Raw genomic sequence first — 14,615 nt, 5'->3', positions numbered from 1 at the left:
ATCAAAGCTGGGTCGTACCTTACAAGATTCTCAAGCCATGTAATACGATTTAAAAAGTGACATGTTTCAGCTTAGAGTCCGATAGCCATATACCTGTCAAGGCTAGTAGGCTGTATTCTATGGGCAATGTATTTGTCTACTATTACTGCACTAGTTCTAAGTTTTTGAAATTCGTTTAGATTACTTTCAAGTGCAAAAGCTAAGGGACGATCAGATTTTCAAGATATACGCAAAGCTAGTAAATTAATATAGAAAGAGTGTACCGCACGCATAGGCAGAGGAATTTAAGCTAGCGGAGGTGACTGGAAAAGGTTATCGCTCCGCGACAAGGGGGCGAGTTGCGTTGGGGTCATGAGGGAAACGGATCGGGGTTTGGCAGAATGGTTGTACCATTGTAGCATCGTCTTGCCCTTATTATACCGCGCCTACAAGACTTCTCTGTAGATCTTGGGGGCGATATCATTTGGTAGCACCGCAGTAAGCTACAGTTTCCGCCCCTGTACAAGGGCAACCTGTATGTGGTGCCGCTTACTGCGCATGCAGACATCGCTCGTCTACGGGATTTCCGCACGCGAGGAGCGTTTCTCGGGCTCGGGGACCCCCTGACATTGCCAGCTGTCGGCGAGAAGGGAAATACTATCTGATACGCCCAACTCTTTACAAAGGAAATCTCCAAAACCCAAATTTGCGCAACGGGAATTTAGACAAGGATGCCTTTTGAATCCTTCTGTTGGTGGCGCTCTGTTCAGGTCAGATATGCAATGCAGCTGAAAAGTTGCATTTGCAAGTGAGATGCCACTGATATTGCGTCGGCAGTATCCTGCTTAGGCGAGCAGTATTGTTATCACTCTCTATTGACTTGTTCCTCCCTTCGTAGGGAGAAATTCGTATTTAACTATATATTTACCACCTGCCCAACTTTTAGGCTGCTCGCAAGTGTCCCTACTCCACCCTCAAGTCCTCAAAAGCGCCTCCTATCATCACCGGCTCGGAATATATATATGCACAACATGTCTCTCAAAAACAACAAGGAGGCATTGTTCGTTCCCTCTTTGGCCTCATCTCGAGGCATGCCATCCACTAATACTGTTGGTAGGGGTTCAATGACACCCATCACGAAAGCACCAGCCAAAGAAGGACTCCCAAGTACTGAGAAAGGCAATAGTAAAGAGTAAGTCTATCCTTTATGTGGTTCTGACACTTAGGAATGATACTAACATCCAATTTTTGTAAGCAGATTGCCCACGGAGTCTTCCAGTGCACCTTCCCCTGCAAACCGTGCTCAACAATCCGAAACAAGGCAGCGGCAACTGGGGGCACCACAACTGGAGCGCTGGGCTTATGAGGTCTCGAACAGCGAACTGACGCTTACCGAGAGGCTCGAGAGATCGAGATGGGAATGTGCCAGTGATTAAGAGTCAATGATTATAATCTCAATGAGTAACGTGTATTCGGTACTCCCCATGTCTACCACCTAAGAATTCAATACACTTGTATCGTCTCATTAAATAACGATTTGAGTGTGGGCTGCAATGATCAATTGCATTCGGCGCACTAGATATGTACCAATCATCCAGGCCAGCCTGCAAAATAAAGGATCTACCTTGCGCAGTCATAAATGCAACTACGTGGAAAGGGATTGCGAGAAGGCATTCCTCCATCCGCGCGTCTCAATTCCCAGAGCCGCAGGCAGAAGAAATTGCATAAACAAATGAGAGCAATAGGGACGAGCGGGGTAGGACGATATGCACGCCATGAAAATGACGCCCTGCCACGTCAGTCACGTTGACGAGTGGCCATAAGCGCAACGAAACCAAATAAACGCGACAATGCGTCTATGCATACACGAAGTAACGTAAGCGCGCATTTAAGCGCAATATTCTCACTGGTTACAAATGACAAGCGCCTGAGACACTGACTGTGCTACCATCTTCGCCTTGTGTAAAATCAAGGAAATCCGGAGGGGCATACAGCAGGACGCCCGATTTGGTAGACGCGAGACGGCTCTCTCCGAGACGGACACAGTTGGTTTTCAATAGAGCCATGCATCAACATGGGATCTCCCAAGACTTCTTGTAAGGCATGATTCATTCCCTACATCCATGTAGTCTTTCCGAGATCCAGCATCTTATTTGAGTCTCGAGGGAATTTTGTTGGCAAGGGCCGCCAAGACAGCCGAACAGGGCGCCATGACCGAACCTAATACCACTAGGGCGACCATCTAAAAGTAATGGCTGAAGGATACCGGTTCCAACATCATCTGCCGTCATACCTCCAGTTGAGGGCGGCCATTTTCGTGCATTTCAGATTCCTCGCTTAGCTCAGGGGGCGTCGTGAGCCAATTTCAGGTACAAGCGCATCGGAATCCACGATCACTCCTCTTCTCATACGCGGCTGAAGGGCTACTTGTTCCTCCCATCATTACATCCACATGCATCGCAATACGAAACCAGCTCCACAGAACCCTTTGGTGCTTACCAGGTCGAACTTGTGGTACGAATAGTCAGTTGCGCTTTTCATCATCCCGAATAAGAATTGCATGCGAGCAGTAAGTTTCACGCCAGCACAACAAGAGACAGCACGGCTAGCTTTTGCCTATCAGGCATTACACTCCTTGGTGTAGCCTTTGCAGAGACTTTGCTTTCACTATAAATAGTTCGAATCATATCGAGATACGAATATCGACGGCGTCCAGTAGATGCGGCACAATTGGGGCGATTGAAGTTGAGGTCTTACAAAAGATCTCGCACTTGCTGAGGTGATTTAGAGCCAGAATAGGCAGCATAGTTTTAGAAAGTAGATACTCGGGTAGATCCGCATTGGAAGAGCAGTGAAATCCGTGTTTACACTGGCAAACCGGCGGGCATTTGACCTAATCCACGCATACCCTTGCTATGATGGAAACATATGCCCACTAATTCCTATTGGACCTTTCAAAACACTTAATTATAGTAAACCTTCGGATGCATGGCATATAGGGCGTGTGAATTTGGCTTCGCCGTAAGAGGTAGATAGTGGCGGGGGATATAGAGAGTGTGTTCAGATGTTGGGATTTGCCAACTGACGTGAGAGAGACCGTTGGAGTTGGAAGACTATTCTCAAATACGTCACACAATTGGTAGTAGGAGAAGTAGAAAGAACGAAGAGATGTCTTTCGTTAGTGCCAGCATGAGAAATACAGGCTAGTGTCGAGATCGAGGTTAGCAAAGCGCTGGATTCTTACGAGGGCTCACACATACCTTTATAACCCCCCTCGAGTGTTCAGCGATAAAAGCAATGGAAGGCATCTCCAAATATAACTAGGACTTCGACAAAGGCCCCAAATGGTAAAGGTAATCTTGAATGATCTCGCCATCAATTGTAGGAGCCCATTAAAAAGGTGGATATCCGATCGGCCTAGCATAAAAGCTTGCGATATGCACTGCAAAACACATTAATGGGACTCGTACCTTTTGGATATATTTATAGGCCTACCTCGGAATTATTTTCTGATCAAGAGAGCCGGTAGTAAGACCTTCAAAATTGAAATTGCGATAGGGATATTTAGGCCTGAAGCTGCCACGGCTGTGGATCAGTAAAACATGAATTACCGCAGTTACAATCAGTTTGTATATCGAAGGTTTGGAAGCGCTCGGCTGGATCCTGTCTCTTACATACCGTATTCCAAGATATAAACTGATTGTGGAGTTTAGTGATATGTCTTGGCATTGCCGGTACTCGAAGCCCACTTCTAGGTGGGCAATCTCAGCCAACAGCAGTAGTAGCAAAATAAAAGTTGTGTTAAGATTGCTTGATCTTTCTTTGTTGCGAGTATCAAGCCCTAGACATAAGGATTAGCATTAAAATCAACTCGTAGTAAGCAAAGACTGAGAGCAAAGTATGACGGCGGTGCAATTGAACCTGATTTGCACTCTCTTGTCAAACCCGGCACCGATTCGAGAAGGTCGGGGAATTTCCCTCGAAGGGTTGATGAGAGACCAGGGCAGTCGACTATGAACTAAAGGTGATTTGGCCGACTTGTCGTGACCTACCAAGAATGAATATATGCTTAGGGCAAGCTGACAGGGCTACGGGCCTAGAGGTGTGCTGAGTGTGCGGTTATCGATACTATGATGGTTGATGTGCATCTGGGGGACGGGCATATACCGTCTAGCGGTTGTTGGTGTCATGAACCTGTTCTTGGTTTAAGAGTTGAGATGAGCCTGGTAGCCCGGGCCGGCCCTCTGGCGCAAGCTTGGCGGCAATGAGGCAGCAGCGACGCAAATCCACCCCTTCGACGGGAGCTGTGTCTGGTTGTCCTCAGTTGTGACAGTCGCTTACACCCAGATTTAGGTATAGCTCTCTTCTGTCTCTTGCACGTTTGTTATTACGCGTGTTTCAATCATCATTGTCCAGCAGAATTGACACTTGTGGACGATGATCGTGCAATCGGGTCAATTTATATAGCGTCATGCATGATGCAAGTCAGGGAACATAGAGAAACGTGGGGGTTTGGCTTTGGAGACCGCTCTTTCAGCGCGAGCTCGTCTCGCTTTATCTGCCCGTGCATGCATTTTCTACACCACCACTCCACTCCTACATTTCTGTTCACCTCCACTCCTACATTTCTGTTCACCTCCACTCCTACATTTTTGTTCACCTCCACTCCTACATTTTTGTACACCACCACTCCTACATTTTTGTCACCATCCATCTCCCGCCACCCGCCACCCGTCAGCTCTTTTTCTTTCTACGTTATAATATCAGCCTTGTATTATTTCGACCAAGGCTCAAGCATAAGAATTGATTTGCTGTGGACGATGATTATATTCCAAAACACCGGTATGAAACTGCTCGATAATTCGCGAAGTTGCGGACGTTAGAAGTGCATCAGACTCCGACCCATTTTTTACTTTGCCCGAGTTTGCTATTATTGTTATAGTTCGCCATTATGCGACCAGTTGAGGAGTTTGCCCTGCGACACACTGCCTTGTCAGTTGGGCTATCAAGGCAATTATTGCCGCTGTGTGATTGGTTCATCTTCGCCCACTGGCATAAACACCCAGACCCAATCACCTGCAACCAGGTCGCCGAGATATAAGGCAAATAAGGATAATGCGCACCACAAGCCGTTCCATTGTAGAATTATAGTTCGCCATTTGTGATTTTGCTGCCGTTGCCAGTGCAAAGACAGGGATATCGCTATCACTACAAAATAGGGGGCGTGGGAATCTCATAAAAAGGCTATGGTCCTACTCCTCCCTTTCCAACTCTACTGATAACGGCAGGAAATAACTACTTTCAAGTGTTCTTCTATAGTGCTTTCAGCTGCTCCAATACTACTCCATACACCATCCGATTTCTCCATCAAGCCTCCCAGCTGTCACAGCTCGTGAACTATTGTCCACCTCGTACGGTCGTACCCATTGCCCATCCGGCAATTCCAAAACCCAACTTATTCCAAGATGTCTTCTCCCAGAGACGACACGCCACAGGATTCCATGCCCCTTGCAGAGCCTTCTGACGCTTTGGTATTACCAAGCTGCACGACTACAACCTCTCACCAGCATGTTTCGGCCTCCACCTTTGAAAACGATGAGACTTCGCACGGTAGCCGTGGCATGAATAACGGCCTCAGCAGAACATACTATGACTCGTCGTCCGTCGACTATCTTCATCCAAGATATTCGGCACCCATGTCAGAGTTCGACAAATCCCAACCAGCAACCAGCACGAACACTCCCGTCAGTGCTCAACTTTCTCAGTTGGGCACTACTACATATCCCTCGGCGTATCAAGACTCTACCACTGGGCCATACCGACATTCCATCGATGAGCTTGACCTAGTATCTGAGCCTGAGACTGGTCTATTACCTAGTACGCCTAATGGGCAAGGACAATCCTCGATCCAAGCCCAGAATGCCTCCAAGTATTACCCGGGCATCAATACCACCGAGCTATCCCCAGCAACTTCCCACTATCATCATACCCAGGATCAACATCAAGACGTCGATACCTCCTCTATGTCACCGTCTACCTGGTCAACATCTCCCTTCATGCCTGGGTACCCCCCACAAGCACTACTCACCACCACCACACCCACCCTACATACCTCTACCTCTGATGATAGTGCCTTGAATGGCCATGAAACCACGTTCGCCAAGTGGCTATCCTCCACAGAAAACAGCGAAATCCCCATCGCCGAAAGGTTCCAGAAATAAAAGTCTCACACCACTTGGCATAGTCCGAATTGAGGGATGGCGAAAGGGGGAAAATGATTTTCGATTTCACAAAACTAGGAATATTTACAAGCGGGTTAAGGATTGATGCCAACGTATCTTGTAGCATAAGGAATTTCTTTTAGGAATGCAACTTCTTTCCATTTATAGGTAGATAAAATTCAGCATACTGTCTTGGTTTAAAATTGAGTGGATGCCTTTTATAAGCTAGCTTGCTTAGCTATCTTATTACATAGCTATGCCAAAAACGACGGACTTTCCTATTACTTTCTTAAGACTGGACTTGAGGAGTCGGCAATTTATGAAAGTGGAGTACTCCCGATGTTTCTAAAGAAGCTAGTCTAGGAAAATGAATCATACATTGTATTGACCCGTGGAGCGTACGTTAAGAAATTCGTCGACATTCAAGGAAAAATACGATGATGACGGGAAGTGAAAGGGTAAGAGGAGAGGGGTGCTGTAGTAGAAATCATAAGAAACAAGCTAATACCTGTACTTTCTAAGAAACTAGGAATTAATCTGGACTCGTATACCTATTTCGTCACGCTAGTCTATATCACATCAACTGAGACCAGCTTGTGGTATACCTAAACCGAGCGGTTTCATTAGTTAGGTAGTGATGCAGCTAGATGAGAATGTGAAGTGCCAGTTCCTTACTCTTTGCTCCCTCTCCTATCCCACGAAGTGGACACACCTAGCCATCATTAGATACTCCTCAGTTTAAGTCTAAAATTCAATTCAAGAGTGGGCTCCATTCCTAGAGCCCTTGCAAGGCACTTCTATTCCCAAGTCCACCCCTCGCAAGCAAAATTCGAAGGAAATATCACCCAATTTGCAAATCCTCGAGTGTCTAGCTGAAGACTACCAGTCGACCTCATAGGTATCCGTCTCAACGTACGTATCGTTCTCCACGTACGTATCATTCTCCACGTAAGTATCATTCTCCACATACGTGGTGCTATCCACGATTATGTCGCTCTGCACATAGGTATCATTCTCCACGTACGTATTACTCTGCACATAAACGTTGTCCTGGACCACAACCGGCTGCTCGACAACTACAGTGGGTCCAGTCACATATCCAGCCACGCCACCATAACTGCTCGTCAATGCTCCTTTGCCAGAATGTTGGGTGTGCTTGTCCCATTCATGTGTTAGGACTGCACCGGCTAGTAGACCACTACCAGCGCCAAGTAGCGCCCCCATCCCTGCGCTCAGTCCGGATTTCGTATTGTTGGCTGAATTTGAAGGGGCTCTTGTTGCTGAGACTGGGGCTGGGGTTGGACGTGGATGGGATGCGCCGTACACAGGATTTGGCCCATATCCCTGCTGTGGGTGATAAGGGGCTGGCTGTCCATTTGCTGGTTGGGGAGTATATGGCGCTGGTACTGGTTGTCCATATGCTGGCGGAGGGGGACCATTCCGCTGTTGCTGGCCATATTGTGCTTGAGGCGAAACGGCCGGTTGCTGTCCATGTGGTGAAGGTGTTGGAGGGGGGTATCCGTACGTCGGACGGGTTTGCTGTGGCGGGCAAGTGTTATAGGCTGGTTGAGGCGGTCCATATTGTGGGTTTTTGGGAGGTAAATTGTTTGCACTATTGGCTGGAGGTGCGCCGAAGGTACCGGGCTGGGGAGTTGGGGGATGGCTAGTAGGAGATAAGGCACTTATGGGCGGTTGAGGGGTGGGCTGAAGAGTCAAAGGGGCCGGTTGAGGAACGGCGGCCGGTGGAGGGTTAGGACTATACGGTTGAGGCGTCGGTGGAGGTTGAGACCCATAAGAAGGCTGATAGTTAGGAGCTGTATTTAGGCTGTAGTGTTGAGGTGTGGATGGTGGTGGTTGTGAGCTGTAAGGGGGCTGCTGCTGGGTTGGTTGCTGAGTGCCGTTGAGAGATTGAGGTTGTGGCGGTTGAGACGCATCACTGGGGGTAGAGCTGTGACTGTACGGTTGATAAATAGCTGAAGGCCCAGGGGCAGCCTGATCCCGTGACGCTTGTTGAGTAGCGGGGTTTGGAGTCGGTGGCGGTTTGTATGCTTCAGGAGGAGATGGGGCATGAGAATTGTAGAGTGGGTTCTGCTGAGTAGGCTGTAGGGGGGCAGGAGTCGTAGTAGAAAATGGGGTATACTGCTGAATAAGGGGGTTATGCGGAGATGAGTGCTGCGCAGGTGGTGGAGAAGTAGGATTCGGAGGAGTTGGGTTACATGCTTGGATAGCTGGTTTCTGAGGGTCGTAAGGGGTGTATGGCTTGGAGGGTGGCGATGAAGCGGGATTTGGAGATGGAGCTGGATTGTAGGCTTGAATAGGGTATGGCTGAGAGCTGTATAGGGGTTGTGGTTGTGTAGGTGGTGGGGAAGTCGGATGTGTTAACGGGCTGGGATTGTAAGTTTGAATGGGGGGCGGTTGAGAGCTATATGAAGAGTACTGCTGGGATGGGGGCGGAGAAATTGGATGCGATGAGGGGGTGGGGTTGTAAGCTTGAATAGGGGGTGGTTGAGAGTCGTAGGAAGATTGTGGTTGTGTAGGCGGCGGAGAAGTTGGACTCGATAATGGCATGGAATTGTATGCTTGAATAGGAGGTGGCTGAGAGCCATAGGAAGATTGTTGTTGTGCAGGTGGCGGACAAGTTTGATGTGATGAAGGACTGGGATCGTATGCCTGGATAGCTGGTTGAGAAGAACCATACCCAGATTGCCGATGCGTAGGCGGAGCAGAGCTCATATTTGGAGATGAGGTTGGGTTATATGCCTGGGTAGGTGGTCCGGAGGAGCCATATGAAGACTGATGCGGAGGAGAAGCGGGAGTTGAGGATGGAGCTGGATTATACGTCTGAATAGCTGGTTGCTGGGGGGCACTGTAAGGCTGTTGCTGGACGGCAGGCGGGGAATTCGGGTTTGGGGACGGGTTTGCATTGTATGTATAGTTATTAAACTGTTGCGGCGCCGGTGAATAGGTAGCTTGCTGCTGGGGAGGTTGGTTGTATGGGTCCGAACCCCCTAGAGAAATACCCGCCATCGCAACTTGCAAAGATGAGGCATCGGCAGGTCTTGCTTCAGTTGGTGAGCTTTGATATCCCGGCGGCGGAACTGGAGGGGGTTTTCGTGCTTCGGGCCGTGCTGCGGGCCCTGTTGGCTTCTCCCAAACAGAGACTTCCGTATAGATATTTTCGTAGAAACTATAGTGATATAAATCAGTATCCTCTCAACTGTAACCGGTACCAACCAACTTGCCATGCGTTGTAGTCTGTGTTCCAATGTGCCTTCCAACCTTCCGGCAGGCCAGAAGGCGGGCCCGGAGGTGGTAGAACCATCTTCAGAGATTCGCTCGGAGGTGCGGAGAGATGGAATTATTGATCTCTTTCGCACTCTAGATAGAGTCTGTAAAATAAAGATTCAAAAGAGGTCTGGGCATGTTCAGCATTCAAATATTGACAGTTGAAAAGATGGAAGTCAAGCTAGGTTCTAAAACGTGACTTAGGTACGAGTGCTTAGAGGGGCAGTCCGCCGATATGTAGGAGAACGGGCGGTGCATAATTGGAAATTGCTACCACCGTAACACCGCACCATCACCCAAGCATAAACCAAAGGAGATAGAGTAATAGAGACAGTTGTCAGTTGAATCTAGTGGTGGAGTCTCACGCTCAGCCTCTCAGCTGAGGATTGAGAGTCTAGGCGAGGCGTATCACCACTTGTTGTGAAAGCCATGGCACAGCCGCAAACTGCAGGCACAAGTCGCCAGGACTGCTAGAATATTGAATCGATAATAGCAACTAGCACGATTCTGAATAGACCGGGCTGGAACGCCGCGAGTCTGCCATGAGCCCCCGAGACGCCAAAGGCACACAAGTAGCTTGCTGCACAAAGTACCTCTGTATAAAACAGCCACACATGCCCAAACCAAGAAAAGGCTCCGGAGGTGCAGGCGGATGGAGGGCCAACTTGATCTAATTCTCTTGGGTAGAAGGTGGGAAGGATGTCCCACTTGGTAGGGGGATGACGGTGGGATTGCGCTAGGTCTAGACCTGTGGGCAACCATGAAGAAATCGTGCAAATACTTGTTCCCATAAGGAGGTACGAAGTACCTCACACATAACATCCACTTGCAACAGGCAATGGTAGGTGGTGTCTCATAGGGTTGAACGTTGCGCCATACTCCTGCTCAGCGTCACGTCCGGCGGCAGCCAGCACAATCGTAGACCATCCCGTAGGAACTATCGCAGCATCGTACCATGGATGGGATACAGCGTGGCTCTCGTTTCGCCTTCATGCGTTCCATTATCGTAGTAGAATATATTGCGTTGCTAGAAGTTGTAGGCGGATGAATGTTGGGTTGAAAAAGATGCTAGGTACCTAGGTAGTGGGTCGTAGGGTTAGCTGGGACAGCGTTAGTGGTTACTTCTCGTCAGCCCTGCACTCTTCCACTGCGTCTTCTACCACAGGATAAACAAGCTTTTTGGGGGGCAAGCCAAGCTCGTGAGTCTGCAGTAGAGGTACCCTACAAGCAATTGTATAGCTAGGTACTCGTACACTTGGGTACAACGCGCCTAAGTGTGCGTGATGGGACAGCTCGTCCATTAATGTACCGTACGGATCGTTGAGGTTCTCAACATCATGAAATCTCTTGTAGCCTGGCCGGAAATTGAATAATTAATGGATGACTTCCAATGCCCGATATTTTACTCCTTACAAGCATAGATGCGAGGGAACAGAGATAAAATCAATCATAAATTTTGTTGGTATTGCACATTCATAAATACGGTATTTTATCCCTTCATCATGAACCATAGCCCTTTAAGAAGCGAATCCCCACACCAAACTCCACGACGACGCCGCGCCCTCCCAATGCACAACTTAGATTTCAGAACGCTCATGCTAGGGCAACAATAGTATCGGACCCATCTATGGGCACGCCAGCCAAGGCCTGAGCAGGATCGACGGCATGGAACCCGTCTAAGGTTACGTTGACCGCACCGGCTTGGACCAGCTATATTTCAATTAGTCACTGTCATTGTAGTGTAGAGGATAAACTCCTTACCGCTCGACTGAGGTCATCAATCAAATCATCGACATGCTCAATACCAACACAAAGTCTAATAATATCCTCTGGCATCTGTCTCTCCTTTCTTGTCTTCGCATCAATGCTTGCGTGACTCATCTGGCATGGCATACTGATCAGGCTGTTGACGCAGCCAAAACTGACACTGATTCCCCATAATCGGGCAGCTTCCACGATGCGCTCGGAAACAGCTGCATCTCCAGTTTCGAACGACAGTACGGCTCCAGCGCCCCGTGCCATAGACCAATGTAGGTCGTATTGAGGGTGAGATTTCAGACCTGGATATCGTACTCGGAATCCGTGAGACTCAAGGAACTCGGCAATAGTCTGTGCATTGGACTGTTGCTTCTCCATCCGGATTGCGAGGGTTTTAATGCCTCTCATAAGAAGGAAAGCATCATTGGGGGATATTCCACATCCGGTGGAATTGATCGTAAAGTACATCTTGTCTCCAACGGCTGGATCATTGAACGCTATAACACCAGCCATGATATCGTGGTGCCCGGAAAGATATTTCGTTCCCGACTCGTAGACAATGTCGGCTCCGAGGTCGAGGGGGTTTGAGAGCATTGGTGAAAGCATGGTATTGTCAACTACCACCAATGCTTTCGGGTTCTTCTCGTGCACCATCTTCGCGATTGTTGGGATGTCGACGATTTTTATTAATGGGTTCGTTGGTGTTTCTAGTAGGACCATGGCTGTCTTTTCTGATACGACCGCCTCAAGCTTGTGGGGAGTTGTGGTATCAACATGATGGACAATGATGCCCTGGTGGGTTGCCATATAGGTTAACAGACGATTAGTTCCTCCGTATAAATCATCGCCTGTAATTACTTCATCCCCAGGTCGTAAGCTCCGTGTTATCACATCCAAAGCTCCCATGCCAGACCCAACAACCAACGCCCTCGCTGCATTCATGATCTTTGCAAGATGCCTTTCCAAGTGTGTTCGTGTAGGGTTGCCGGACCGTGTATAATCATATTCGGAGCCACCGCCTCTCGCTGATGTCTGCTTGAATGTGGCAGATTGGTAGATGGGCATGCTCGATGCCCCATATTGATCCTTGCTTTCGGTGTAGACCAGCTCTGTGGCAAGAGCATATTTACGGCCATTGCGGGGACTGGAAGGTGCTGGCGAGGGAGGCAGGTCATGGCCGTCCAAGTCGATACGAGGGAAAACCTTTCCTGCTACACCAGAAGGCTTGCTCCCAGAGCCTTGAGAAGGACCTGGCGGTGTAGACATTTTGTGACTGAACAATTGGCGTTGGCGGAGGGGAGGAAAGGGTCTTGTGGGGTCGTAGAACTCGATAGTGGGAGACGATGATTGAGGTTGAGCTCAATCAGTGGAGTTTGATGTATGCTTCTGAAGGCAAATATGAGCGGTCTGTCTGATCGCGTGTCCTAGTAGTAGTGATCAGAAGGTTCCGTGGCGTTTGTTTTGTTCTTGCATTTGTGCCTGGTTGAGAGTCCAATCCTGGGGTACAACAGCTCCCGGTAACCGGAACAAAGTATGCTCGGTGCAGCAAAATCTACCGGCCCCAACTCGCTTCGGAAATGACGTGCTCCAACGCCCGCCTCGCGCCCACGAAGTTGCCTCAGGAAGGGAACAGAGAAAAGGAGAAATATAACTATAAGATAATAAGGATTCAGGGGTATATTACGTGCTAAAGGAACAAGCTGGAAGTTGCAAATATAGAAAGTAAAGCGATCTGGAAATGTATATATACCCCTATCTTCTATTACTTGTTCTCAAAAATCCGAGTCGCTATCTAGATACTTCGTAGGAGATTCGTCCCTTGCAGCCCAGCCTATATAAAACCCCGTATATGCCAGCGTCCGTAATCCTACATCGTACCCAATGCTGTAATATTTGAACATATTATTTAATCCATCGATTCCGCTATGATCTCGTGATCTTCAGCATCCTCATATCCGTCGCTAGATTCTTCTGACTTCACTTTTGAGCGTTTGCTGGGTGATTTTGCGTGCTTCTCTAAGAAGAGTTGGCCGCCCTTCGTTCCGAAGAAATCCTCTGTTCGAAGTCCTCTAACTTCTTCTGCCCGTACACCAGCCATAGCAACCCCACGCTGTCTCTGCTCTCGGATAAACTCACGTACCGGAACCATCGCGGCATCTCTACATGCCTCTTTGATGTCACTTCCAGACATGCCGGCCATCGCCCGGGTCAAAAAGCCCATATCCAAGTTTTCTGGATCGGTCTTAGTTCCCTTCAATAAAAGTTCTAGAATTCGCAGTCTCTGCGACTTCGACGGTAAGGAGACTGGGAACTTTTTAGGCATTCTTCGAAGGATTGCTTCATCGATGTCCTGGATTCGATTGGTAGCGCCAAGAACCATGATTCTCGCGGGCACGCCCTTCTCATTTGCAGATGTGAGGCCATCCCACAAAGTCATGAATCTGCCAATCATTAGGTCACTGCAGCAGCTAGGTAATAGAGATACTCACTCTGCCTTCACCATTCCACTCGCTTCATGCTCTCCGCTCCGTCTCTGGCCGAGGACAGCATCAATTTCGTCGATGAACACTATGGTAGGCTCAAGCTTTCGGGCCAACGAGAAGACGGCCCGGACGAGTTTGTTTGAATCGCCATACCACTTATCCGTTAAAGTCGAGATGTGTAAATTGATGAAGCAAGCTCCGCTTTCATGTGCCAGCGCCTTTGCGAGCATTGTCTTACCGCAACCAGGAGGGCCATACAGTAGAACCCCAGAAGGCGCAGCCAGGAGCGCCGAAGAATGTGAATATAGATGGGGCATTGTTAAGGGATATATAACGGCTTCCTTCAGCTCTTCGATAATATCGTCAAGGCCGCCAATATCTGTGAAATATTAACATCGAATTCGAGACAATGGCAAAAGGGGAAACCCACCATCAAATCCAACTGGTATGTCTTCTGGAGCCACAACCTCCATAGCTATCTGACTCTCATATTGGTTCAACTCGATATCTTCTTTGCGTATCCGCGATTTCCGGCCTCTCGAATCATCGTCCGAACCAGACTCGCCGGAGTCGTCCCTTGACCTTTGTAGCTTCCGTAGATGCGCAGCAGCTTTGAGGCGAGCTTGGTCCTGTTGGTCCTTCTCGTGATCTTGTGACATAGGCAGGCTTGATATTACACCTCTGGCAACATAGTACATGGCAAATGTCTGTAGAAAAGCCAGCCCATTAGCATACAAGTTCGCATGTGCTCAAGCCCGACATAAGATTGAGAGGCGACTTACAGAGACGCCCATCAGCAGGAGATCTTGTAACAAGCCATATTTCCTAGAGTTCTCCCCCATAATGAGAGAGCCCCAACGAGCTAAGATACTGATTTTTGGATGCGCAA

General features: G+C 48.6%; 5 protein-coding genes across 5 annotated transcripts; 2 read left to right on the top strand and 3 right to left on the bottom strand.

The window, feature by feature from the left end:
• Nucleotides 1-1,010: 1,010 nt before the first annotated feature.
• Nucleotides 1,011-1,415, top strand: BP5553_08085 (uncharacterized protein; the record flags this gene model as incomplete). Its single annotated transcript, XM_032016708.1, has 2 exons — nucleotides 1,011-1,171; nucleotides 1,238-1,415. 2 exons carry the CDS (start codon nucleotides 1,011-1,013, stop codon nucleotides 1,413-1,415), a joined length of 339 nt encoding a protein of 112 aa, XP_031866999.1.
• A 4,029-nt stretch (nucleotides 1,416-5,444) lies between these two features.
• On the top strand, nucleotides 5,445-6,200 carry BP5553_08084 (uncharacterized protein; the record flags this gene model as incomplete). Its single annotated transcript, XM_032016707.1, has 1 exon — nucleotides 5,445-6,200. One exon carries the CDS (start codon nucleotides 5,445-5,447, stop codon nucleotides 6,198-6,200), a length of 756 nt encoding a protein of 251 aa, XP_031866998.1.
• Nucleotides 6,201-7,079: 879 nt separating this feature from the next.
• Nucleotides 7,080-9,522, bottom strand: BP5553_08083 (uncharacterized protein; the record flags this gene model as incomplete). The annotated part of the gene is made up of 2 exons (XM_032016706.1): nucleotides 7,080-9,387; nucleotides 9,431-9,522. The coding sequence occupies 2 exons, from the start codon at nucleotides 9,520-9,522 to the stop codon at nucleotides 7,080-7,082; spliced, it is 2,400 nt and encodes a 799-aa protein (XP_031866997.1).
• A 1,556-nt stretch (nucleotides 9,523-11,078) lies between these two features.
• On the bottom strand, nucleotides 11,079-12,509 carry BP5553_08082 (Cystathionine beta-lyase; the record flags this gene model as incomplete). The annotated part of the gene is made up of 2 exons (XM_032016705.1): nucleotides 11,079-11,195; nucleotides 11,247-12,509. 2 exons carry the CDS (start codon nucleotides 12,507-12,509, stop codon nucleotides 11,079-11,081), a joined length of 1,380 nt encoding a protein of 459 aa, XP_031866996.1.
• A 640-nt stretch (nucleotides 12,510-13,149) lies between these two features.
• On the bottom strand, nucleotides 13,150-14,568 carry BP5553_08081 (putative ATPase family AAA-containing protein 1; the record flags this gene model as incomplete). The annotated part of the gene is made up of 4 exons (XM_032016704.1): nucleotides 13,150-13,684; nucleotides 13,733-14,105; nucleotides 14,157-14,433; nucleotides 14,509-14,568. The coding sequence occupies 4 exons, from the start codon at nucleotides 14,566-14,568 to the stop codon at nucleotides 13,150-13,152; spliced, it is 1,245 nt and encodes a 414-aa protein (XP_031866995.1).
• Nucleotides 14,569-14,615: the final 47 nt, after the last annotated feature.

This window comes from Venustampulla echinocandica (assembly GCF_003357145.1).
Source record: "Venustampulla echinocandica strain BP 5553 chromosome Unknown scaffold_7, whole genome shotgun sequence".
NCBI classification, from domain to species: Eukaryota; Fungi; Ascomycota; class Leotiomycetes; order Helotiales; family Pleuroascaceae; genus Venustampulla; species Venustampulla echinocandica.
The sequence above is the reverse complement of the archived record's forward strand: the minus strand, read 5'-3'. Positions and strand labels throughout refer to the sequence as shown.